The sequence below is a fragment of the Amphibalanus amphitrite genome, unplaced genomic scaffold, assembly GCF_019059575.1.
Source record: "Amphibalanus amphitrite isolate SeventyFive unplaced genomic scaffold, NRLGWU_Aamphi_draft 000023F_arrow, whole genome shotgun sequence".
Taxonomy (NCBI): Eukaryota; Metazoa; Arthropoda; class Thecostraca; order Balanomorpha; family Balanidae; genus Amphibalanus; species Amphibalanus amphitrite.
Genome location: NW_024881519.1, coordinates 139,281 through 165,351, shown reverse-complemented (window position 1 = coordinate 165,351; position 26,071 = coordinate 139,281). Strand labels below are relative to the sequence as shown.

Genomic DNA, 26,071 nt, shown 5'->3' with positions numbered 1-26,071 from the left:
TGCTCCAAGAACAGGGGGGGGGGGGGCGCGGCCGGAGTTTCGTGTGAGCTCCGGCACTGCACCGATGTCCTGCTGGGCTGTCCACTGGACTTCCGGCAGGTTCATGTCTCCCAACACCATCAAAGGCGAGGTGCCAGGGAGCGCGGCCAAACACTGGCACATGCGCTCGAGAGCCCTGTCATCGTTTGGTGGGCGGTAGCATACAGCCACTATCAGTCGAGGACGGCCCAGCTGAAGAAGCAGCGTCTCCGTACCATTGTCCGACTCTGTTGTTCAATGACCCTGATCCAATATCAACAGATGCTAGTCTAAATCATTGAAACGTGTCGAAATGCGTGCTCCAGTGTCGAGTTAATGGAGTGCCTGTCGAGATAAGGTGCCCGCTGCCCAGGGGCGGATCCAGGAATTTTCGGGAGGGGGGGCGGCAAGTCGAGATAGGGGCGACCTGGCAATCCGGGGGCGCTCCATACAAAGGGGGCGCCAAACCGTCAAAATCGGGAGCTAAAAGCCCGCGGCATGCTAGGGGGCGTTATCGCGCTCCCCCTCAGGTTTTTCGCAAATATCTGAAAAACGGCTGCGCGCAGCGCCGCCATTTTCAGCATACCTTATCATGCATCTTTTTTGCACATGTTGTAAAAATGTCTGACGCGGGTCATGGAAGGTCAGGTCACCAGGTTATGCCAAGTGACCTAGCCTAAGAAAAAGTTCAAATGCTTACCATTGCTATACCGACTGAACGATTGCTTTGAACCTTTCAGCGATTGATGAAAGCAACACCGTTCATGAAATGTATATCTCGGAATTTCGATATCTGTGACCTAAGGTCAGGTCAGTTGTGCGACGTCTCCATTAGGTAGGTAGGTCCATTAAGTCTTTGGGAGAAAACTGAAAAGCATCTCTTTTGGACGAGCGCCATTCTAGACAATATCAAGCATTGGGATACATATAAAGTTAACACACTGAAAAAGAACATTGCACCTAGTGTGACCACTCATTATGACCCAGAGGTCATCCCATGTCATGAAAGGTCCGCAGCAGTTTTTTTTTAAATAACTTTTGATGAATTCAAGCTAGAGCGATAAAAACACCTCAGCTGTGTTCAGCTCGACGATACGCATCGACTGCTATGCAGCATGACCTTTCCCGGTCAGGTCATGACCTTGACCTGAGGTCAAATTCTCAAAATTACCTTTCATAAGGTCAATCTTTAGTTTGTTCGACGTGTCTCGACGACAGAAACGCAATGCTGGCAAACGTAATGTCGAGACTCTCTTGAGTCAAAAGTTATTGCAGGAAAACATTGTTCGTAAAAAGGCTATTTTTAGACTCTTTTGCCCTCTGAAGGCTAAACCGTTGACCTGAGGTCAAATCTGAGCGCAGCTTGCAGAAACACCTTTAAAAGGGTTATCGAATGCGCTTTTCTGCGGCGCTATAGCTCTAGTGGTTTCCGAGTTATGTGCCGCTGCTTCGAAAACGGAAAAATATTGAAACAGGCAACATTTTACCTTTGATGACCTCTGGTGACCTGGCATTCGACCTGGCCTAAAAAATGACCGTTTTGTTTTCGTCCTGTTTTTTGACGATCTTGTTTGTTTGTTTGTTTGTTTGTTTGTTTGTTTGTTTGTTTGTTTGTTTTGTTGGGTTAGGCCCTTTCGGTCGACAAGACCATTGCAGAGCCGGAAGGATGATAGGAATTAGGGGGAGACATTGGTCTGGGCAGGCACCTTAGTGAGTCGCCGGGGCTGAGCCCGTCCGAAGACAGGCCACCCAGCCCCAAGGCACTCACTGCACCCGGCTACGGGGTGCGCTCCCTCGGGAGCAGCGGTGCCGCTCCAAGGGAGCAGCCCGCATGAGATAAAGTTGCCTGTCCAGCCCGGAAGGGGTAGCGGCGTGGAGGAGAAGGATTTCTGTATCCTGAGGATAGAAGCACGGATGGGTATTTGACGATCTTTCGAATGCCGCTTATCGCGTGTCACTACGCGGCCCAGGAGCCGAGTTAGACGAGGGAGTGTGCCCCCCCCCTTCCCGAGCAGGACACGGAAAACTCAGACCACCAGCACGGCACGGGTTAAAGTCGTAGATGGGCACCGCTACTCTAGCAAAAGATATTAGCAAAAAGGTGGCCTCCATTTACTGGTGCAGTCCTTCTTCTCCCGGTGATGCCCCCTCCTTTTTCTGGAAGCGTCTCACTTATGCTGGTATGCCTCACTTCCCGGGGGCGCCCAACCTCTGCTTGGATCGCCTAATCCATTATGGAGAGACCCACTTTGCTTAAGTCGCCTCATTTCTTCCTTCTAAGAACGACCAATTTGCTGTAGGCGGCCCACTTATCTGGGACGCCCATCTTCTGCTAGAACTCATAGAAGTGCCCCTCTTCTTCCTGATGCGTCCCACTTCTACTACGAGTGCACCTTTTCTGTTAGGGCGCCCCTTTGCTGCTGAGGAGTCTTTTTCTACTGTGAACAGGGCGGCCCTCTCCTGTTGGCTGTTGGGCGACCCCAAATTCTGCTGAAGGCGCCCCACTTCTGCCCAACTTTTGGTGGGGAGCCCCTCTCTTGCAGGGGGCACTTCTCTTTTGCTGGAGATGCCTCTCTTGTGGGGGCGCCCTTCCACTGCGGGGAACGTCTCTCTTCTGCCAGAGGCACCCCTTTTCTTCTTATGGGGCTCTTGTTTTTTTTTTTCTGGGGCGAGGCAACCCTCTGCTGCTCGGAACGGGGCACACCTCTCCTTTTACTGGGGCACCGCCCCTCTGCTGGGGTTGCCCTTCCGCTGTCGTCAGGGGCGCCCCTCTTGGTAGAATATACTCCTTTTCTTTTTGTAATGGGGCGCCCCTCTTCTACCGGGGGCGCCCATCTGCTGCTGGGGCGTCTGTCTTCTGCCGGATATTGTCAATGGGGCGCCCATATCCTGTTTGGCGGGCCCAACCTCTGCTGGAGGCTCCCTATTTCTGATTTACTTTTGCTGTGGCGCCTCTCTTCTGCTGTATTTGTATTGTATTTGTATTTTACATCATCGGCACTCTTCCACTCAAGGTGGCTATTCCGAGCCCTCGTCAAAACAGTAAGCGCGTTAAAAAGACACATAAACAGTTAAACCTGCAAAAGTATAAAAGCACGCTAAAACTAAAAGCACAGCTAAAATGTTTGTATGGTCGCCTATCCATCTAGCTGACTAGGTGACTTTTAATACCTTTCTTAAAGCGCGGACCAGACATGACCTGAAGCTCCGTTCCTATAACATGTTCGTTGTACAGTTTACACGCTCGCTGCTTAAAAGTTCTTTGGCCAAGGCTGGTTCGAACACGCGGTACATGTAAATGACCGGACTGCCTAGTCTGGCGCTCGGAAACATCTCTATTGTACGATATGTCCTGTCGCAGTACCTCAGGCTCACCCCTGCTAATCACCCCGTGTAGCAGACATACGTCGTTCATGTCAATCAACGCACTGACGGGGAGCCACTCCAAATTCCTAATCACGTCGGACACATGATCATACTTCCGTCTGCCAGATATCACTCTGGCAGCAAAGTTTTGCACTTTCTGCAGTCGCTTTAACCCTATTCCTGGCGGGCTCCGCCGGGACAAGAAACTGGCGGGGGGGGGGGCCGATTCGGCCCCCCCCTGAGATCTCGAGAACGAAGCAAGATAGCGACAAGCGGTAAACGGCATCGGATACGCATGGACAAGGTCTACAATTTTTACTAAGGTCATTTTCAGGTCAGGTCAAAGATGACGTCACAGGGGTCGAAAAAGTCAAAATGGCGGCGCTAGATATGGAGAGAGTTTTTCTCGAATAACTTTCAAATTAGTCATGATAGGAACAAACTAAGGGCATCATCGTGATCCTCTCGTCAATCCGCATCGAATGATATATATGTTGACCTCGAAAGGTTAAGGTCAAAGGTTGACCTCAGGTCACGTGACCTCGAGGTCATCATGTATATCATTCGATGCGTCTTGACGAGCTGAACACAATGAGACCATCCACGCGTCTGTATCTTGTTCCTGTACGGAGTTATTGGCCAAAAACCTTTGGTGACCTTTGATGACGTCACATGACCTCACAGCTGCCCAACAGCAAAACAGACCTCAAGGTAGTGAAGGTTGATCGTATATGAAGTCATGTATGGTATATGGGGCCATTCCGACCCGTTTTAGTGGTAAAAACAGGGAGTTGATTTTTCCCCCATTGACTTATAATGGGGAGGTCGCGAAATTGACCTGACCTTAGGTCACCGATATCAAAATTCCGAGATATACAAATTGCACATACTGGTACCCTAACTAAAGCCTGAAGAGAAGAAATTGATCGGTCAAAAACTCTAGCTCTGGCGTGATTGCAAACTTTTCTGAGGTAGGGTCACCAAACCGCCTCTGGTGACCTGACCTGAGGTCAGATCAACTCAAAATTTTCAGACATGTTGCGTAGAAGCATTATAGGAAAAGTCAGAAAATTTGAGCTTCCTAGCTCAACGCGTTTGGGAGAAATAACCAAAAAACCTCAGGGGGGGGCTCCTGAGGCCCCCCCCGCCAGGAATAGGGTTAAGCTCGTTTTGCTGGCACAGCCGAATACCTGACTACAATAGCGCACATGTGACATGACTAAGGCGTCCAGTATAGTCGGAAGTACACTTGGAGGAAGCACATGCCTGGCGTGCATCAGGCCGACAAGAACGCCTAAACATTTGGTGACGATATAATCAATGTGTGGTTCAAAGGTCAGTCGGCTATCAAAGATTACACCTAGATTTTTAACAGTTGACACCGGTTGCAGAGTCTCTCCCAGGAACTGCACTCGGACCGGATCCCTCTCGGCAGCCTGTAGCGCCGATCGGCCTCCGGCGACCATCATCTCGGTTTTTGCAGCGTTTATCTTCATGCCGTTCTGGAGAAAGTAGGTGGCCAGAGTGTCCAGGACACCCTCCAGTGCAGTCTGGATCTCTGGCAGCCTCTCCTTGGGTCCTGAGACGACCAGCTGGGTGTCATCGGCATACCTGGCCATCCTGACCAAACTGCCATTCACCTCGGACGGCACGTAGCAGGCGGCGCCGATGGAGGCGATGTTGTTGGGGCGCCCCATCGGTCCCAAGGCAGGATCCCTGGAAGATGCCGATGTTGATGGGGAGCAGCGTCGATCTCTCCCCTCCTGGCACTTGAACACACTGCTTGTGTCCGGTGAGATAGCTCCGAAACCAGCCCGGGTCTATCTGAAGCAGTTGAAGTTGATTCAGCAGGGTTTGATGGTCCACAACATCAAACGCGCGGCTGAGATCAATCAGCGTCAGGATGCTGATGTCGCCCCTGTCTGCTGCTTCCAACAAGCTGTCGTTCACACTGACGAGTGCTGTAGCGGTGCTGTGCTTTTGTCTGAATCCATGCTGCTCCAGGCTATACAGATGGTTTCGGTTTAGATAGCCATCAACTTGACGGCAGACGACCTTTTCGACAATCTTACTGATAACAGGAACGTTGGTGATGGGTCTGAAATTTCCTGCAGTGCTCAGGTCACCTTTTTTGTGCAGCGGTATGACGACTGCGGTCTTCCAGCTGTCTGGTACCGACTCCGACACGATGCTCTTGTTGATTATTTGCAGCAAGATCCGTCCAACGACAGGAAAGCTCAGCTTCAGCACCCTGACGTCGATGGCACCATCAGCGAGCGATGATTTGTCTGGCAGAGAGTATATGATGCGTCTCAGCTCCTCCAGAGTGATCGGGGTGAGTCGCAATGCGTCAGAGTGGACGCGAGGGAGACGGGCAGCCCCTCTTCTGCTTGGGGCGCCCGTCTCCTGCTGGAGACCCCTCTTTTCTGCTGGGGCGCCCCTCTTCTGCCAGTGGCACCCATTTTCTTATTATGGGGCTCCTTTTTTGCTGGGGCGCCCAGCTGCTGTCAGGGCGCCCCTCTTCTCGGAATGGGGGCGCCTCTCTTCTTTTGCTGGGGCGTCAGTCGCTCCTCTTCAGGGGGACACGTCTCCTGCTAAGGGTGCCCTTCCGCTGCCAGGGGCGCCCCTCTTGAACAGAAGGTATTTTATGTTCTTGTAACGAGACGCCCTCTTCTGCTGGGGGCGCCCATCTGCTGCTGGGGCGACTCTCATCTGCTGGGAATAGGCAATTGGGCGTCACTCTCCTGCTTGGTGAGCCCAACTTCTGCTGGAGGCGCCCTATTTCTGCTGAACCTTTGCTGTGTCGCCACTCTTCTGCTCGGAGCGCCCTCTCTGCCGCGGGATATGGGCGCCTTTTTCGGATGGCGGGGGGGGGGGGGGCGGCCGCCCCCGTCGCCCCCCCCCTGGATCCGCGCCTGCCGCTGCCGTGTCCTTATTTGAATGAACGGATGCCGATTCGGATTGAAAAAAGGTGTATATGGGTAAATGCCATAGTCTGAAAATGCTCTCTTGGTTTTATATGCTGCACCGATCCGTCGCCATGGTGCAGCGGCCCGACCAGTGGGCATACCGTGGGACGGTAAATGAAAGTGATGATTAGCGTTAAGGTTGCTAAGTGAGTCCGGGCGGAGCTATACGTTCGGTGTTTTGGCATTGGCTGGCCTCGACCCCTGGCCCCTTCCTGGGCTCTTCTGAAAGACGCCCTAGAAAGAACAGAGGGAGACAAAAAAAATTGCTGCGCGCACTCCGTCGCTCGGCGTCCTAACGGAAAAGGCCGCTTGGGCTGCGTTGCCTCGAGTCTGGTGTTTTATACAGTTTGTTTGCTTTTGTTTGCCTATCATGTGATAGCCTGTCTTTCTCAGTTGCACAGGCATATTATTTTTCTTTATTTTATATTTATTCCTTGTTTGCTATCATGTGTTTGCCTGTTTCTGTCTGAGGTTAAATTGTTGGAGTTTATTGAATTTTCATAAAGTAGAGTCGGCATATATTTATTTTTGTTTGTACATTGCCAAGTTGAATGAATTGAACCATTTGCACTTAGCTGATCCATACATACATGTTCGTTTTTCACTTGTCACTCGCTGTCGCCGCCCATCGTTTACCAGCATGTGCTGTGTTGCAGTAGCCGCCGCCGTTCGGCCCGGGGTGCCCGTCTGCCGCGCTGCCTTCCCGCCCGACTTGGCACCAGTGGTGGTGACCAGCAGCCGGCCGCTCTCATCGTCCAGACCAGACTCTCTCGGCTCTACTCCGGCGCAGGCTTGTGCACCTCCAGCCGCTCACAGTCCCAACATCCCTATCATCATCCTTCGAGAACCTTACAGAATGCCCTTTGCAAAATCACCCATAAGATTACAATTAATAACTTTAGCCCAGCCCGCCAGTCATGGCGTGTTCCCCACATTGACACTAACGAACTCGCAATGGTCACTAAACAACCTTTACAAGAACATTAGAATTATGCTAGTCATTGGTGGCGTTGAAACAAACCCTGGACCAGAATTGTTTGACCACCTCAACATTGCTCACATAAATATAAACAGTATCACTGCAGGGGATAAAAAACACGAGCTTATGCAATTTGTAAGCATGAATAGTATAATGTTATGCGCTCTTACCGAAACAAAACTTGATGATACGGTTTCTCCTTCGTTATACCAGCTCGATAATTACCATGCCCCTTTCGTTCGACACAGAGATAGAAATGGCGGAGGAGTTGCGTTATATGCTCACGCTTCGTTACCGATAAAGAGACTTAGAGAGCTAGAGATCGGAGACGAAGAATGGATCTGGGCCAAAGTCTCGGTGCATAAACTTAGCTTGGTAATATGTTGCATATACTTACCACCAAATCAAACAACAGCAAGGTTACAACTGTTTATTGAGCGAATGACTGAAAGCGTTTCACTTGCACAGACCCACTCACCCACAGCTATAATGATATTAGGGGATTTCAACGCTGGAAATATATATCTAAATAGTACTGAACACAAGCATAGCGGCATCACAAACTTTGATCGCCAGCTCAACGACACTTTCAACATGCTAGACACATGGATGATATAACACTGGATTGGTGTCTCGTGGAAATTAACATTGGGATCCGCGACATTGGGATCAGGCCTGCCATCTAGCGAGAAAATTATCGTAAGTTAGGAGCAAGCCGAGTGAACGCCATCTCTCACCATTATGACACACGTGGGTGTGGTGTGTTAGTTGGCTTGAAGTGCATATTTCCACGAGTTGGAGGTAATCTTACTGGACCCGAGGCGACAAAAATGTCTTAAATGCTTGAAAGCCAAAAACGTCAAACAGCCTTTAGGTAATAACGAAAATAAAATACGTAAGACGGTGTGTATTGAAACGCCCAGTCCCACCGGCTTGTACAAGACCTTCTATATGGTCATTTATTCACAATGGTACGGCAGTTTGGCAATATGTCATGCACATTTGGTAGGCTTATTCCTTCTTCTCCGAATTTCGCCCGATTTTCTTCATCTTAGTTAATGTTACGGCACGTGCCACGTGCCAACTTAGGGGTGTCGAAATTGTTCCACATAAAGTAACTCCGCAATGACTGGGCCCATTACAGTAAAACTTCGTCAATAGTTAGGCACCCAGTGGCCAATGCATTTCCATGTGTCACCATGCAGGTGCTACTGCACGTGCGCACGTGCGGGGTGCCGCTTCCATATCTCAAGAACGGCTGGGCGGATAACACTCAAACTTGGCAAACAAATGTCACATCGATGCTGCACTGCATTGATCATTACTTACATTGGTGCAGAGTCGTTAGGAAAACGATGAAATGAGATGCGTGGTGTTTATGCCTTTTTGTTCCAGCAGTTTATTGATCCACAACAGGAGATCCTTGCTTGAGAAGGGCGAAGGGGCCCCTTTTTCTCAAAAAAGGTTCTCAGGAAAAGGGCGAAAACTCCCTTTTCCACTCCTTGTTTAAAATAACATTAACAATGTACGAAGATCACACATCAAAGTTGTTTTAGGCGGCTATCTTGGGCCAGGGCTGCGGAGTTGTAGTCAGAGCCAGCGGTTCTGTTCCGACTCGGAGTCGGTTGATTTTTAAAAGCTGTAGTCGGAGTATGAGTCGAACGTCACCGAAAAGTCATCGACTCCACAGACTTACCAGGGCTACAGAGTCGGAGTCAGAGTCGGAGTATGTGTGAATCGACAATTCTGCCCGGAGGAGTCGGAGTCGATATTTGGATACCGGAATCGGAGTTGGAGCCAGTCACTGAAATTTCATCGACTACGCAGCACTGGTTGGGTCCTTTTCATAGAGCGTCTTGAATGACATATTGAGCGGCAATGACGTTAGCAATTCCGTTTAACCTTTTCATTAGACTTATAGATTAGTTAGTTTTGTTCTTTGATCGGACAATTTGTTTGATTGAGGCCAAGTAAAGACTCATGTGAAAAATAGCGAAAACGACACGTGCTGGCGAAGCCTCCAATAACTCCCTGTTTCACGATTTAATGAAGAAATAACATGGAACTGCTTATCTTATTACTGACCCTGCACATAAATCTATTAATTTCTTCGCTTTTACTGACATATAAAGACATAACCTTTTGAAAAATTGCACAACAAGCCTGCTACTACACCACACTCCCGTGTGTCACAATGCTAATCAGCGGCGTTCACTCGGCTTGCTCCTAACTTACGACAATTCTCCCGCTAGATGGCAGGCCTGAGCTCAATGTCGCCAAAAACTGCGGAGACACCAATCCATTATTATCTCATCCATGCTAGACATGAAGCAACTCATATCACAGCCAACACGCATAACTGACAACGTCAGTAACCTGAGAGACTTAATTTTTACAAATAATACTGACATTATTCTACACAGTGACACGCTCTCAGCATTCTCAACTTTGGACCACCTTCCTGTAACTACATCACTGCGTACAACACACAGTTCATCAAACACTGACGTTACGTTTAAGACAATCTGGGACTATACGAGACTTGATGCTGATCTTTTTACCAGACTTCTTATAGACACGGACTGGGATCATATTATCGACAATGACGTAGATATAGCAGCGGAACAATTCACATCTGCCATCTTAAAAGCCGCCGAGACATCAATACCACATAAGAAGATACCAGTGAACCAGCGTAAAAAAACCATGGGTGACATCAGACTTGATTAAACAAATAAGAAAGCGTGACAGACTCTTCAGACGGGCTAAACAGACTCAGACCACTTACGACTGGGAAAGATGGAAATATCAGCGTAACATCGTAACGGCGGTAAACAAACGACTAAGACAAACCCACATACAAAGCCAAGTTCAGAAACTCTTACAGCACAAACAAGACCCGCACAAGTACCACCAAACACTTCGCAAATTAACAGGTAAGACAGTTGACAGCATCATTCCACCGCTAGAAACGACTGACGGAAAAGTACTGACAGACGACTACGAAAAGGCGACATTGTTAAACGACTACTTTGCCAGTCAGGCAAAGCTCGACATTCCAAATTCGCACACCGTACCAATGGACAACATAGGACACACGACGATTCCCACCCTCGGTACAATTGAGACAACTGAGAGAGAAGTCCTACGAATCTTAAACTCCCTTGACTCTAATAAATCCACTGGCCCGGACAAAATCCCAGTAAAAATATTAAAATTATGTGCACTCATCATAGCAGGCCCACTTTCGAAATTGTTTAATAAGTCTCTCGCGTCTGGAATTTATCCTTCAACGTTTAAACAGGCCAATGTGAGACCCATATATAAAAATAATGGATCACCATCTGATTATACCTGTTACCGACCCATCAGTCTTTTATCTTCCCTTTCAAAAGTTTTTGAAAAAATTGTCCACAAACGCATTTATTATCATTTAACAGAACACTTATTATTGACTGACAAACAGAGTGGATACCGGAAAAAGCACAGCACGGAACAACAATTACTTTATTTGACCCATAACATGCACAAATCACTCGACTCAGGACATGACTTCACAGTAATTTACCTGGACATATCAAAATATTTTGACAAGATCTGGCACCAAGGACTATTATACAAATGCAAACATGACTTTGGCATAACTGACTCACTGTTAAAATGGTTGACTTCCTACCTCAGTGACAGACGACAACGAGTGCAAATAAACAACACCTTTTCGAACCAACAAATTGTTAACGCTGGCTGTCCTCAAGGCTCTGTACTCGGACCTCTCTTAGCCTTAATGTATCTTAACGGAATTCAACAAAACATCGACAATGAAATTTTACTTTTCGCAGACGACACATCTCTTCACGCATCCCACTCAACGACAGACCTCCACGACGTAGAACTTTCACTTCAACGCGACCTTGACGAAATATATAAATATGGCAGAAAATGGGCAATTACATTCAACACAACAAAGACAGTCCAGCAAACATTTTCACGTAGAAATAATTTCACAGCACCACGTCTCACATTTGGTAGGAATCCCATACCCATTCATGAAAACCATACTCATCTGGGATTAACATTCTCCAATGACCTACATTTTCACCATCACATCAACAAAATTTGTAAAAAGGTCAACCAATCACTAAGCCCACTATATCCAATTGCACAGTACGTACCCAGGCCCATTCTCGACCAAATTTATAAGACGTATATCAGACCACACTTCGACTATTGCGACACAGTATACGACGGACATATCACGACACACGACGCCATGCGACTCGAGAGACTACAAAACAGAGCGGCAATACTCGTGACAGCAACCTTATTTAGAACACCAACTGACAAGCTTTTACTCGACTTAGGGTGGGATAGACTATCGACGAGAAGACGCATGCATAGAATAACACTTTATCACTCATTCAACAGCCACGAAGAGTACACACCACAATATATTAAAAATACAATGCCTCACACACGCGCTGAAAACACCGGACGAGTCTTAAGGAATGCCAGTACACATACAACGACACCTAGCCGGACCACTTCGTACCATAATTCATTTTTTCCATTAACGGCTAAACACTGGAATGATCTCCCCGAAACCATCCGATCCCTGCCACGAACATCCTTCAAAAAGACCATTTCTGAGCGGCTGGGGGTGACCAAGCCTCCAAAATTTTATGAAACTGGTCTAAATTGGGAAATATTTTACACACAAGACTAAGAACCGGAATGAGTCACCTGAACTCTCATCTCTTCCAAATTCAAAAAAGTGAAACATCAATGTGTGCTTGTGGCTTTCCAAACGAGAACGTTCGGCATTATATCCTTGACTGTGCACTCTACGAACCACTAAGGCTAGAAATGTTTCAAACTATTTCTTATCAAATAGGTATTGAGCTAAATGAAATTTCTCCTAAGCAAAAACTTGACTTTCTTATTCACGGTGAAACTCTGGACGATGAGAGCGGCTGCGCGGTCGCACATCTCTTTCAAAAATTCATTTTATCATCAAACCGGTTTACAGAACACTAAATTCAACACCAAGATACCACCTTGATCTAGGTTGTCAGGCTGCGGTTGGACGTGGCGCTCCGGGCTGACCGTGCGGTGGCTCGCGCACACTGCTTTACTGCTCGGTGTCTGTCGTGGCGGCGACAGCCAACTCGTATACTTTGAGTTTTGCCTATCAAATGTGTTCTGTATCTTAAGTTTAGGATCTCATCTGGTATGTTTTTGTCTGTTTGTTTGTATTTTCTTCTTCCGGAGTGATGCTCAAACTCAAGCGCTTTGCGCTTTTGCATCCCTCTGCTGCATTCTTCCGGAATCTTTCTGTCTTTGATAATAAACATTGTGTGTGTGTGTGTGTGAGTCCAAACATAAGTCGTATGTCGGACATACTTACGTGCAGTTGTGGTAGCCGTTGTGGTTCCAGTGCCTGCGCCCACGCTGTGAGTTGCTAAAATACATGCATGGTAGAAATCAACGCTGTTACAATATATCACCCACGATCTAAAATCTATATATCTGCGCCTGTCGTGGGTGCGCGACATCTGGTGGCACTATGCGACCTGTAGTTCTCCCCGGCGCACCTAGGTGGCACGGCCTGTTCCGTGTTGAGGCACGACCTGGCGCTGGCGGAGGTGGGAGGTGACTAGGGCGCAACTTCCCGCTAATATAATTTGCACGGTTCCATCGTGAAATGACCATTTTGCCTTAAATTGAGTTCAAAAATTGTACGTAAGAATGAGATGGATGTAGCATAAGTAATGCCAACTGCACGGCGCTATGCGGCGTCGATTTTGCTACAAAAGTAAAAACTTAGCTTAACCCTCGCCCGTATTGGTGTTTTTCCAGCCGCGAACGTATAAGGGGGGGGGGGGGGTCCGTTGGACACCCCCCTTCCCGTTTCGCCCCTGATCGAGCTAGAGCTTCGCGGAAAAAACGAGCGTGTTGCCCGTGACGAGAGGAAGCCGATGATACCCAATTTTAAGGTCCTGGGTCAATGGTTGACCTTGCAGGTCAGGTCAATGACCCCAAAGGCGGGAAAATCGGGATCTGTTAGAAAGTCGTAAAGTGTGGCTACTATGGGTTTTTTCGGGGTGCTGATCACGAATATCATGTTAGTTTTGATCACAGATGATGTCTTCATGTATTTAGGCCAGGTCGGGTCAGGTCAGGTCAGGTCAACCAGTAAGGGTATTCGTATAAGTAGGTGGCAACCGCCTCTGACAGCTTCGTAACATGTTACGAAGGCACCAAAACTACTTCGTAAATGTTCATATGGTTGCTAAATTCGAATTCAGCTCCAAAAACTGGCCTAGATACATGTAAAACTCGAAAAAGTGAGCCGAGGTCATCAAAGGTCAATGACCTAACCTGACCTTCAGGTGACCTTGACACCCACCCTAATGCATGGGGGCAACATCATATCACATGTTTGAACGCTTGAAACCACGAAAAGACTGCAAACGCGCGGCTAATGCGAGCCGACATACGCCCAATCGCGATTCCAGCCAAGCGTGGTCTCGAAAAGTAGGTCACAGGTCAAAGGTCATTTGGGTCAGGGTCATGAAATTTTCAGGGTAGGTGTGAAATTGATGAACGCGAGGGTACTGAAAGTTTCGTCGCGATCGGCCGCTTTTTACGCGAGTTATTCGCGAAAAACCATGGGGGGTCCGTTCGACCCCCCTACGGGCGAGGGTTAAGCTGACCCCCCCCCCCGGTTGACGGATAAATGTTACGTCCCGCGAGTGTGACTTTGCCCCCCCCCCATTTGCTAACGGCTGCGACCGCCAGTGAACTCATGACTCAAGCGGCTTCGCAAGCTGTTGATTCGACTCGACTCATGATTCAGACAAAAAACGTCTGGTTCTGAGTCGATTCATGATTCGATTTTGAGCCGTACCCATGTCTGCAGTCAGTGGTATAGGTAAAATATACCAGCGGGAACACGCCTGAACAACGCCTGAAATCACCAGTGGCCTTGGTTTGGAGGACGTCTTAGATGATCAATCAGATCACACCCATTCAAAGACGTCCTACGGTCTTTTAAGCATATGTCCTGCCCTTTCATACTCTCATCGGGTGCATGAACGACGAACGTGTCGCGGCTAAGAGCTTTGATTTTGGGATATCCCTAGCATCCCCTCTGCTTTCACTTTCTTCAACCGTACTATAGTATGTTAGGGCAGCACCACTGCGGCCCGGGCGCTACCAACCCCCAAATCATCATCACCGACGGGTCTCACCTCCGCACGGCGTAGTACATCAACGATGGTGACGGCTTCCATTTCCTCCGTGCCTTCAGCCACCAGAACAAGAGCCTTTTTGACCATTCTCCTTTTTATGTAGAACTTGCTAGATCCAGGCAATGTTCTGAAAAAGTTGTACAATACTTGAAAACAAAGATTTATCCATATGTTCTCAACCAGCCATAAGCGTAACTTTATATCTCTTTGTGGGTGCTCAAGCACCCCCAATCCTGAGCTCAGCACCCCCTGCCTCCTTAAAGCACCCACAGCCTCCTCAAAACATTCCCAGCTGACTCAAGGCCCTCAATAATCAGTATTTCCATCTCCTAGCACTGTAATGAGCTCAGTGAATCATGCAAATACTATGTTTACTCAATTCAGTGACTAAGAGAATATACATTGAATAAATTACCACAACCCCCCCCCCCACAAACAAACAAACCCCCCGTTACAACAAACCCCCCGAGGGTGAGAAGGTTGCATCAACCCCCCCCCCCCCCACTCCCCCCTGTGCCAGCGAGGGTTAAGGCCAAACATCGATACCAGGTAAGCGCAGTCGGCACGGTGGTGAAGGAGTTGGTACAAGAACATGACATCGGTATGAATGAGGCGGGCTTTGATAGACTCAGTTTTAACCCTCGCCGGCACAGGGGGGGGGGGGGGTTGATGCAACCCCCCTAAGGTTTTTCGCGAATAACTCGCGTAAAAAGTGGCCGATCACGACGAAACTTTCATTACCCTCGCATTAATCAATTTTACACCTACCCTGAAAATTTCATGACCCTGACCCAAATGACCTTTGACCTGCGACCTCTTTTCCGAGACCATGTTTGGCCGGAATCGCGATTCGGCGTATGTCGGCTCGCATTAGCCGCGCGTTTGCAAGCTTTTCGTGGTTTCAAACGTTCAAGCATGTGATTTGATATTGCTCCCATGCATTAGGGTGGGTGTCAAGGTCACCTGGAGGTCAGGTCAGGTCATTGACGTTTGGTGACCTCGGTTCACTTTTTCGAGTTTTACATGTTTCTATGCTAGTTTTTGGAGCTGAATTCGAAATTGGCAACCATTTGAACATTTACAAAGTAGTGTTGGTGCCTTCGTAACATGTTACGAAGCTGTCAGAGGCGGATGACAGGTACTACGAATACCCGTCACGACCCCTACCGGTTGACCTGACCTGACCTGACCCGACCTGGTCTAAACGCTTAACGACATCATCTGTGATCAAAACTAACACGATATTCGTGGTCAGCACCCCGGAAACCCCCTTAGCAGCCACACTTTACGACTTTCTAACAGGTCCCGATATTCCCGATTTTTGGGTCATTGACCTGACCTGGAAGGTCAACCGATGACCTAGGACCTCAAAATTGGGTATCATTGGCTTCCTCTCGTGACGGACAATACGCTCGTTTTTTCCGCGAAGCTCGAGCTCCATCAGGGGCTAAACGCGAGGGGGGGGTCGTATCAACCTCCCCCCCTTGTGCCGTCGAAGGATTCAAAATGGCCTGTGCCGGCGAGGGTTAAAGGTTTGCAGTAGACTACGATAGTCCATAGGACAGTTCCTCTGCGCCCCTGGCCACATGAGAAAGCAGTGCTGTAGCCGCTCCAGCCGTACCAGGTGGGACTGGACTGCACTGCTCCAAATGACACTTCCGTATTGGAGGACGGACCTAACATGAGCATTGAACGCGCATAGTATCGCCCTGTGCTCGAGACGCGCTGCAGGTGGACAAGCTGGCAATCGGCATCTCCATGCTGCTCATGAGGAGCCCCAGCATCCCGCAGCAAATCTATGACTTTCGTTTATTGAAATCTATGTGCTATTTCTTTAAATATTTTTAATCAAATTAAATCATTTTTGAGTAAGTAAATGTAAATATAGCACGGCAAGTATTATGCATAAGTATAGCGTTATTATTCAACCCTCGCCGGCACAGGGTTGACGCAACCCCCTCCCAAAGGTTTTTCGCGAATATCTCGCGTAAAAAGCGGCCGATCGCGACGAAACTTTCAGTACCCTCGCATTGATCAATTTTACACCTACTCTAAAAATTTCATGACCCTGACCCAAATGACCTTTGACCTGTGACCTACTTTCCGAGACCATGTTTGGCCGGAATCGCGATTCGGCGTATGTCGGCTTGCTTTAGTGAGTTTAGCCGCGCGCTTTTGCAAGCTTTTCGTGGTTTCAAACGTTTAAACATGTGATTTGATGTTGCTCCCATGCATTAGGGTGGATGTCAAGGTCACCTAAAGATCAGGTCAGGTCATTTACATTTGGTGATCTTGGTTCACTTATTCGAGTTTTACATGTTTCTAGGCTAGTGTTTTTAGCTGAATTCGAATTAAGCAACCATTTGAACATTTACGAAGTAGTTTTGGTGCCTTCGTAACATGTAACGAAGCTGTCAGAGGCGGTTGACACATACTACAAATACCCGTCACGGCCCCTACCGGTTGACCTGACCTGACCCGACCTGGTCTAAATGCTTAAAGACATCATCTGTGATCAAAACTAACACGATATTCGTGATCAGCACCCCGGAAACCCCATAGCAACCACACTTTACGACTTTCTAACAGGTCCCGATTTTCCCGACTTTTGGGTCATTGACCTGACCTGTAAGGTCAATCGATGACGTAGGACCTTAAAATTGGGCATCGTCGGCTTTTTCTCGTGACGGGCAACACGCTCGTTTTTTTCCGCGAAGCTCTAGCTCGATCAGAGGCCAAACGCGAGGGGGGGGGGTCTTACCCCCTCCCTTGTGTCATCGAAGGACGCAAAATGGCCTGTGCCGGCGAGGGTTAAAGTTCCAGGGACAAAATGCAATATTTCACGAGAACCATGTCCGGAGAGTAACCATCGAGCCTGTCCCGTCAGGCGTCATGTTGGATAGCATAGCCCTCAATATAAGCTCATTCGTGCAGAGCTATGCAGACCAGGCTGCCTAAGCGCGGACCTACCAAAAGTCCGATAGGGCCTGAATTTAAATTTTAAACCCATCGTGTTCCGAAATATGTTCCAAAACTTCCGTGATTATGAATGCATTGGGTGAGCCAAAATTGTTTTACAGTGGCGCTACTAAAACAAGCTCTCGAACCGATTTACCATCATCTCTTGCATGATGCCTGATGGCTACAGTAAAAAAGAACAGCTGAAAAAAAATAACTACAAAAATATGGCATGCCTTTCTGAAAGCTATTGAGCACCCCCAATGATTTTTGGAAAACTACACCCATGCAACCAGCGCACGGACTAGAGATGTCAATCGGATACCGACTTTTTGGTATACCGATACCAAACCGATACCAACTTGGTATTTGGTATTTCAATCCAAATCAGTGACGGCGGATTCGATTTTGGCGTGGGGGGGGGGGCAAGATCCCAGTCGAGATGATGTCAATAGGCGAATCCAGAAAGGCGTTTTCGACGCTGTAGGGGACATACCCCCCAAAAAGTGTCCAAAATAAAAAAAAACTCCTCGGATTTCGATTCCTTACGGACCTACTGTTGAACAGTATAAAGCAAAAAAAATCCTGATAAAAGTGTTATTATTAGGAAACATAAGGTAGGTACGTTTTGTCTATTTCGGGCGATGCAGGGGCCAGGGAAAGGGGGAGTAAATATTTGCTTTAAATGCCCGCTCCCTGGATCCGCCAGTGGACGATGAAACGCTTTTCTTATTGTTATTGCTGTATTAGAAAAAGCTCCAATGGGAAAAACTGTGCCATAACCCGATCACATATCAGATGTTGAAGAACGGTGCCAACCCTTTTGAAGTATGCGAGCGCTATTCTTCAATGAGTTTTTTTTTTCCGGCAACACAATTTATTGAGCACATTGAAACACAACAGAATGAAACAAGACACCACATCATTACATTCATTTTTCCATACTCAACACATGCCCCGCTATTACCATTCTCCAGTCCCCCCCCCCCACTCTACGACCTCGGCACCTCAAAGCGTGCCCCACTACGGGCACCGTGTCGTGCGGCCCGCCCGGCCAAGCCGGGGAGGCGCAACCCCGGGGAGATCTGTAGGTAACCTCCCCGCCGGGAAGACTGTGAGCCACCCCGGCGCCTCAGACGGGCCGCCGGCCCCCGCCCGCGCCGCCTCGCGCCCCATGCTGCACACAGAAAAATATTGACACCGTTAGCGGTGTAATTGCACAGTACATATCTGAGCACTTGAGGAAAGTTAATTTAGTCCCTTCCCCGCTTAAATTACTCGCGCTTCCAAATGAACACCAGGAAGAAGGTAATAGAACACTGTTAGGAGGGTTGGATGTTTTACTACATGTAGCAAAACACCCAACCCTCCTAACAGTGTTCTATTACCTTCTTCCTGGTGTTCATTTGGAAGCGCGAGTAATTTAAGCGGGGAAGGGACTAAATTAACTTTCCTCAAGTGCTCAGATATGTACTGTGCAATTACACCGCTAACGGTGTTAATATTTTTCTGTGTGTGCCATCTCGCGAGGCGGCGCCCCTGCCCGCCGACCCGCCCCGCGACCCGCCCACCAGCCGAGCCGGTTTGGCGGTCCGCGCGGCGGGCCGGCGCACACTGGTCGGAAACGCTCCAGCGAGAGGCCAGCGGCCTTTCCGCAAAAGTTTTTTGCTTGTTATTCCACAACTAGTGAAACAAACTTCATAAAACTTTGCATACCTTCTCTGTCATATGTAAGCTATCATTTGGATGTCAAGCACTAAATATATGACGTGAATCTGTTAAGTTATGACGTCATAATTGAGTATAATACAGGATCTAGCACCACTTTAAGTCAACAAGGGAAATTGGGAGCTGCTATTCGGGCACCGGGAATGGTTTCATGCACTCCTTGCAAGGTCCAGTGCTTCACTTTAGCATTGTTGACTTTGCGTGACGCCATTTATGACGTCACTAAGGCCATATAAGTTTTTCGTCAATAACTCCTGATCAGATGGAGCTAGAGAGTCGGGAAAGCCACCATTGGACTCAGGAAGACCTGCCAAATCGAATGATATGCGATATGACCTCCTTCAACCATTTTCGTGACCTGAGGGGCTCCGACCTGACCTTGACCCGAGGTTAACACCTTAAGTTGACTTCACCCGAACACCAAGTATAGCATTCGACGCGCCTGAGCTAGGCAAACACGATGATGCCAAAATCGCGGCAGTGCGGCCATTTTTGGCAAAGTAATTAACCTAAAACCGAGCCCGTGCCTTGTGGCACTTACCTGACCTAAGAGGTCACTGGCTGACCTAAGACCTTAAAATCGGGTAGTACCTAATTGTTGCGTCTTATAACGGCACACAAGCTCTTTTTTTCCGCGAGGCTCTAGCTCAATTAGAGGCGAAACGGCGAGGGAGTTGTACCAACCCTCCGCGGTCAATATAGAAAACCAATCGGTCCGGCCAGGGTTAAATACCGGAATTGTGATCTAATGTAAAAAGACGGCCCAAGGTAACCCGGCGTCAGTGACAGGTGTCCTATATTTGCAGCGTCTTATATTCACGAAGGTTTCAATTTCCACTTTCTTCAGCCGAGTGATGGTTGTCAATAGCAAGGCTCTCTAAATGCAAGCCGTAATCGCCACGCAATATGTGGAAGGCTTTTGATGTCAATACATACATAAATGCATACACATAGACCTCTGTATACATGGACTGGACACAGAAAATCCGGCCATGACCACAACGGCCCTAAAAGTAAATGCTTATAACTCGAGAGTCAGTTCACCTACGACATCCATTTTTTCACCGCCGCATAGCCCCATTTATTGAAAATGATGGGGATCATCCGCCGAACCGATGCGGTGTAACGGGGGAGCACCAGCACGTGGCGCGTGAGAGATGTTTATGAAAATGGTGTGACAGTATCTCGGGAACGGCTTGACCGAATGAGTCCAGATTTGGCACCCAGCTAGGTATAACACACCTGCCAATAACACATGTCCCAATTTTGAGGTGCCGATGCACGTGCGCACGTGCACACCCCTTTTTTGTATCTCAGAAACTACTCGTCCGATTTCGCTCAAATATTGTATACAGGCAACAGCCTAACAACCATTGCTGGCTCACACCTCAAGCAAGGGGTGCGACTGCACGTGAGCACGTGCACACCCCTTGTTCATATCTTGGAAACTAGCCGCCCGATTTAGCTGAAATTTTGCATATACCCAAGTGTCTTATAACCATTGCTGGTGTTTGTCTCAATGTTGAGGTGCCGCTGCACGTGCGCACGTGCGCACCCTTCCATTATATCTCGGAAATAAACAGTCCCATTTCGTTGAAACTTACAATACAACCATGGTCCCCACAACTACCGCTTATTCACACCTGAATAGTTGATATCATAACTAAAAATAACAACAAACGACTTAAAACTGTTGATCGTGTAATCCAACAGATTATGATCGTTGTAGTTGTATGCGGATAAATATCCGGTAGTTGGTGAGCATTTGAGCTAATTTCCTATGCTGTTGTATTCTAGGATACTTGTTCTCAAAAACAGTATAACGTTAAATCGGTTTTATTGCTCTGAAAGGGGATAAAAGTGCAACGCTCATGACGGACCGTCTTAAATAAATTCGTCTTAATGACGGCGACGGAAAAGAGCACGTGACTTTCTGTAAAGTATCATTAGCATTATTCCCAGACCTACGTGTTTTGTCATAAAATAGGCACAAAGCAAGGCATAAAGTTGGAATTGTATATTTAAGTAAATATAAATATAAGGCACTATTTGGCACAGTGAGGCTGATACAGCCTTTGCTCCCGGGTGTAGCCCACGATGCAGCTCCACAGGCTGACCTGATGTGGAGAATCATTGCCTACAGCGTCGTTCATCGGGATGCGTGGACGGAACACTGGAGCACGCAGCCGCTGTCCTAACGATCCCGCTCTCCGCCATCTGGCTGCTCCAGCGGTAGCTACGTGCGACTGTCAGCTGACCGCTGCATAGCCCCGCACAGGCCGTAGTAGCAGGGATCGAGCCGGCTCCGGTCGCCGCCCAGCAAACTATTCTGCCGGCCAAGGTCCTCACCGAGTTGTACGGCGCACGCTCTCTAAAAGAGTGGCCCATTTAGGACATGATAGAAAAGGAGCGACAAGATCGGCCGCAGTGTCCGGTAGGCCGGCGAGGCCGAGTCGCTCCGCCGATCGAGCAACTGCTGACGCCTTTGAATCGAGGCAGCTCCTGGCTGGAGGCGCTGCGGCCCAAGTGTAGCGCCTGACGGCTGACGGCAGCACAATACAGCTGCAATGGGCCCCAGCCCACTGTGGACTCGCCGACAACGAGAGGGCGGACGCCCTGGCCAAGGAAGCGGCCGGGCTGTCCCAGCAGATGACCCCGGTTGACGTCCGCACCATCACGCAGGTCGTTGCGCGGTCCACCAAGAAGAGGCGGCAGGCGGACTGGCCAGCTGGCTGGTATCGCACCGTCATGGGGGACCACGACCCACGACATCCAATGCGGCCTTGGCCACCGGCTACATGGCCCACAAGGGTCGTGTATTGGCTAAACGCTACCGCGTGTACTTTTCTGTCATCATTTTGACGAACACCCAGACCGCACAAGGGACACTGCATGATGATCCAGTTTAGCAACCAAGAGCTCAGTAGCCGTCAGCGCCATATGAATGGAATGCCATCCCGCTCCATCCTTCTTCCCATTTTCATCCTACCGCCATCGGTGGTGGAAGACTATGACATGCACCAGCACTTATCCGCGGACATCCAACAGCTATGTGTAAGCCATTACATTGTTGGGCATAGCCACTGTTGGGCTCTTGCTATTATTACAGCGGATTTCAAGGAACCTTTTCGAGAAGTGCAATAAGTGCTCGACCATTGGCGGGTCGGTTAGCCGTGTGACGCGGGAAAGCATATACTCTCTAGTACATCTTTTTCGAGTGCCCTGTCTTCATGGTGACTGATTGGGGAAAAACGGCACCTCTTCCACCCGAACAAGTACCCAACAGCTCTTCCCGGGATTGGGCGGTTCAACAGTGAGCCAGTTTTCTCGAAAAAAAAAATCGCACAGCTAATTGATAACGCGTCCGCGAGTGAATCCTGCATTGTTGTTAGCTCTGTTGTTTGCTTTGCTGTTTGTCATGTGAAAATGCTACATCGTGCAGCTAACCGATGAGTGGGTACCTACTGGTTGATGAGCTGGATTTTTTTTCGGTGCTGAAGAACTATCAACTATGTATACCTAAGTGTGCTCAGTCTGATCTGCAATACATATATTTTACAATGCATGTGCTTTTACTGCCAATTAACTTCATCGTTATACAGAAGTTCAGTCCCGTTCGAAAGCAAATTTCTAGGATACCAAGTGTATAAGTCGCTAGTGGTTAAGCTATGGAGTACATTGCTGCGTAGAAGATCTCAGCAGAACGGAACTGCTAGTTTCCGAGCTACCAATTAGGGTTGCGCGCGTGGCGCGTGCGCACGTGCAGCGGCACTTCGAGCTTGTGACGAAATCAGAAACAGTTAGCTTTGCTCTTGGGGAGGCATAGACAAAATTCCAGCTTAATCGGACGGATACTTTCCAAGATATAAGCAAGGGGTGTGTACGTGCGCACGTGCAGCCGCACCTGATAATGCAGAAGTTCAGTCCAGTTGGGAAATAAGTTTCTAAGATCCGCAAATGTATAAGTCGCCAGTGGTTATGGAGTACATTGCTGCGTAGATGATCTCAGCAAAACAAAACGGAACCGCTAGTTTCCGAGCCACGAATTGGGGTGCGCGCGTGGCGCGTGCGCACGTGCAGCGGCAATTCAAGCTTGCGATGAGTATCAGGAACGTTTAGCTTGGCTCTTAGGGAGGCAGATACAAAGTTTCAGCTAAATCGGGCGGCTAGTTTCCAAGATATGAACAAGGGGTGTGCACGTGCGCACGTGCAGTCGCACCCCTTGCTTGAGGTGTGAACCAGCAATGGTTGTTAGGCTGTTGCCGTACACAAAATTTGAGCGAAATCGGACGAGTAGTTTCTGAGATACAAAAAAGGGGTGTGCACGTGCGCACGTGCATCGGCACCTCAAAATTGGGACATGCGTTATTGGCAGGTGTGTAATACCTAGCTGTGTGCCAAATTTGGACTCATTCGGTCAAGCCGTTCCCGAGATACTGTCACGCCATTTTCACAAACATCTCTCACGCGCCACGTGCTGGTGCTCCCCCGTTACACCGCATCGGTTCGGCGGATGATCCCCATCATTTTCAATGAATGGGGCTATGCGGCGGTGAAAAAATGGATGTCGTAGGTGAACTGACTCTCGAGTTATAAGCATTTACTTTTAGGGCCGTTGTGGTCATGGCCGGATTTTCTGTGTCCAGTCCATGTATACAGAGGTCTATGGCATACATAAAACGCGCTTTTCACAAAATTCATAAGCTCAAACGCATCTGTTTTTAATGACCAGTCAACTACGCATGGATGCGTGCAGGCCACACAGGTCAGCGTAAGCAGGGCGCGGCGGCCGAGCCGAAACTGGGGCGAGGCGGGCGGTAGTTGGGTAGAAAGAGCGGCTCCTGCAAATTTTGCGCAAATATGCGCAGTTAGCTTTTATGTTGCCCTGGTGTAAATTTAAATCCTGATTCATCTCACAAAAAATCAGAGTGGTACTAGATGGGACTACCTGTTGTTTCCTTACCTAAACTTTGCAGTTATATTCCAGAATCACTGTAGGAGAGCCTTCATAAAAAAGCTACAGTAAATCTTAGTTAGGGAAAAAGTATACCAAAAATTTTGCACTGACCAGTCGGCAACTTCATAAGGAACATTTTGATGCATAATACGTGGGATTTCAATTTGGTGTCTATCAGCAATAAGACTTTGAATATCCGGCTCAAGAAACCTCTTGCTCCGCGTCAGTTTCCGAGTTCTGGGATACCCCATCTTCGGGGGCTGATTACAGTTATTTTTGGTCACCCGGATAAGTTTTTTTGGCCGAAGTATAATAATTTGATGAATTTCAAATCGATCTATATAAAAAATAATCCGAAACTCCGGAATCGCCCGTGGCCTCTCGTGAGGGCGTTTCCGACCAGTGTGCGCCGGGCGGCGCCGGGCCAGGCCGCCCGCTGCCCGCCGCCGACCTCACCGGCGCACACTGGTCGGAAACGCCCTCACGAGAGGCCACGGGCGATTCCGGAGTTTTGGATTATTTTTTATATAGATCGATTTGAAATTGATCAAATTATTATACTTAGGCCAAAAAAAACTAATCCGGGTGACCAAAAATAACCATGTAATCAGCCCCCGAAGATGGGGTATCCCAGAACTCGGAAACTGACGCGGAGCAAGTGGTTTCTTGAGCCGGATATTCAGTCTTATTGCTGATAGACACCAAATTGAAATCCCACATATTATGCATCAAAATGTTCGTTATGAAGTTGCCGACTGGTCAGTGCAAAATTTTTGGTATGCTTTTTCCCTAACTAAGATTTACTGTAGCTTTTTTATGAAGGCTCTCCTACAGTGATTCTGGAATATAACTGCAAAGTTTAGGTAAGGAAACAACAGGTAGTCCCATCTAGTTCCACTCTGATTTTTTGTGAGATGAATCAGGATTTAAATTTACACCAGGGCAACATAAAAGCTAACTGCGCATATTTGCGCAAAATTTGCAGGAGCCGCTCTTCCTACCCAACTACCGCCCGCCCCGCCCCAGTTTCGGCTCGGCCGCCGCGCCCGGCTTACGCTGACCTGTGTGGCCTGCACGCATCCATGCGTAGTTGACTGATCATTAAAAACAGATGCGCTTGAGTTTATGAATTTTGTGAAAAGCGCGTTTTATGTATGCATTTATGTATGTATTGACATCAAAAGCCTTCCACATATTGCGTGGCGATTACGGCTTGCATTTAGAGAGCCTTGCTATTGGGGCATTCCACGATAGATCGTACCACTTTTTTCCAATTTGACACCCTCATCTCTCGGAATTTGATGAGAATTGGTCTCAGGGGTAATCAGGGGCTCTGAATCCACCTGAAACAATTTCAGGCTTATCAGATAAGTATTTTTTGAGTTATGGTGTATAACATTTTTTGGATCTTGCTTTGCAGCGCTAAGTTTGGCGGGCTGTAACTCTAAGACGGATTATTCAAATGCCAAATGTTATATAACATTGAACTTGCAATGAAACAGAGATTAATATGTATTTTTGAAATTTCGAAAAATACGCTATTTTTGATATATGACATATCGAGTTTTCTTTCATTTGTATTTTTTGGACTTTGGGACCAAATTTTTTTGAATTTTTATTTCTTTAAAAAAATATTTGGCTCATTGTTAAGAAGTAAGCAAAAAATTAGGAAGGTGTTCCTTCTATAAATGTATTTATTTTACGTCACGATAACGGTTTAGAATAGTGATTTCGGGAGGGGAGCTTACAAATGGCGTGGTAAAGCTGCCTAGTGACATCACGGGTTACTGAAAGTTCAATTTAAGTCTGAGTCATCTGAAAAAAAGTGAAAAGAGGGTTCATCCAA

At 48.0% G+C, this 26,071-nt stretch overlaps 1 protein-coding gene across 3 annotated transcripts in view; it reads right to left on the bottom strand.

Moving 5' to 3' along the window:
* Window positions 1–26,071, bottom strand: part of LOC122392449 (Parkinson disease protein 7 homolog) — a 160,164-nt gene that overhangs the window by 108,390 nt on the left and 25,703 nt on the right. For all 3 annotated transcript variants that reach the window (XR_006258519.1, XR_006258520.1, XM_043387291.1), the window contains exon 2: window positions 14,583–14,709. Coding sequence is in view for 1 of the 3 variants with exons in the window: in XM_043387291.1 (XP_043243226.1) it covers window positions 14,583–14,669 (87 nt within the window). In the remaining 2 variants the exon portion in view is untranslated. The remainder of the gene's footprint in view (window positions 1–14,582; window positions 14,710–26,071) is intronic.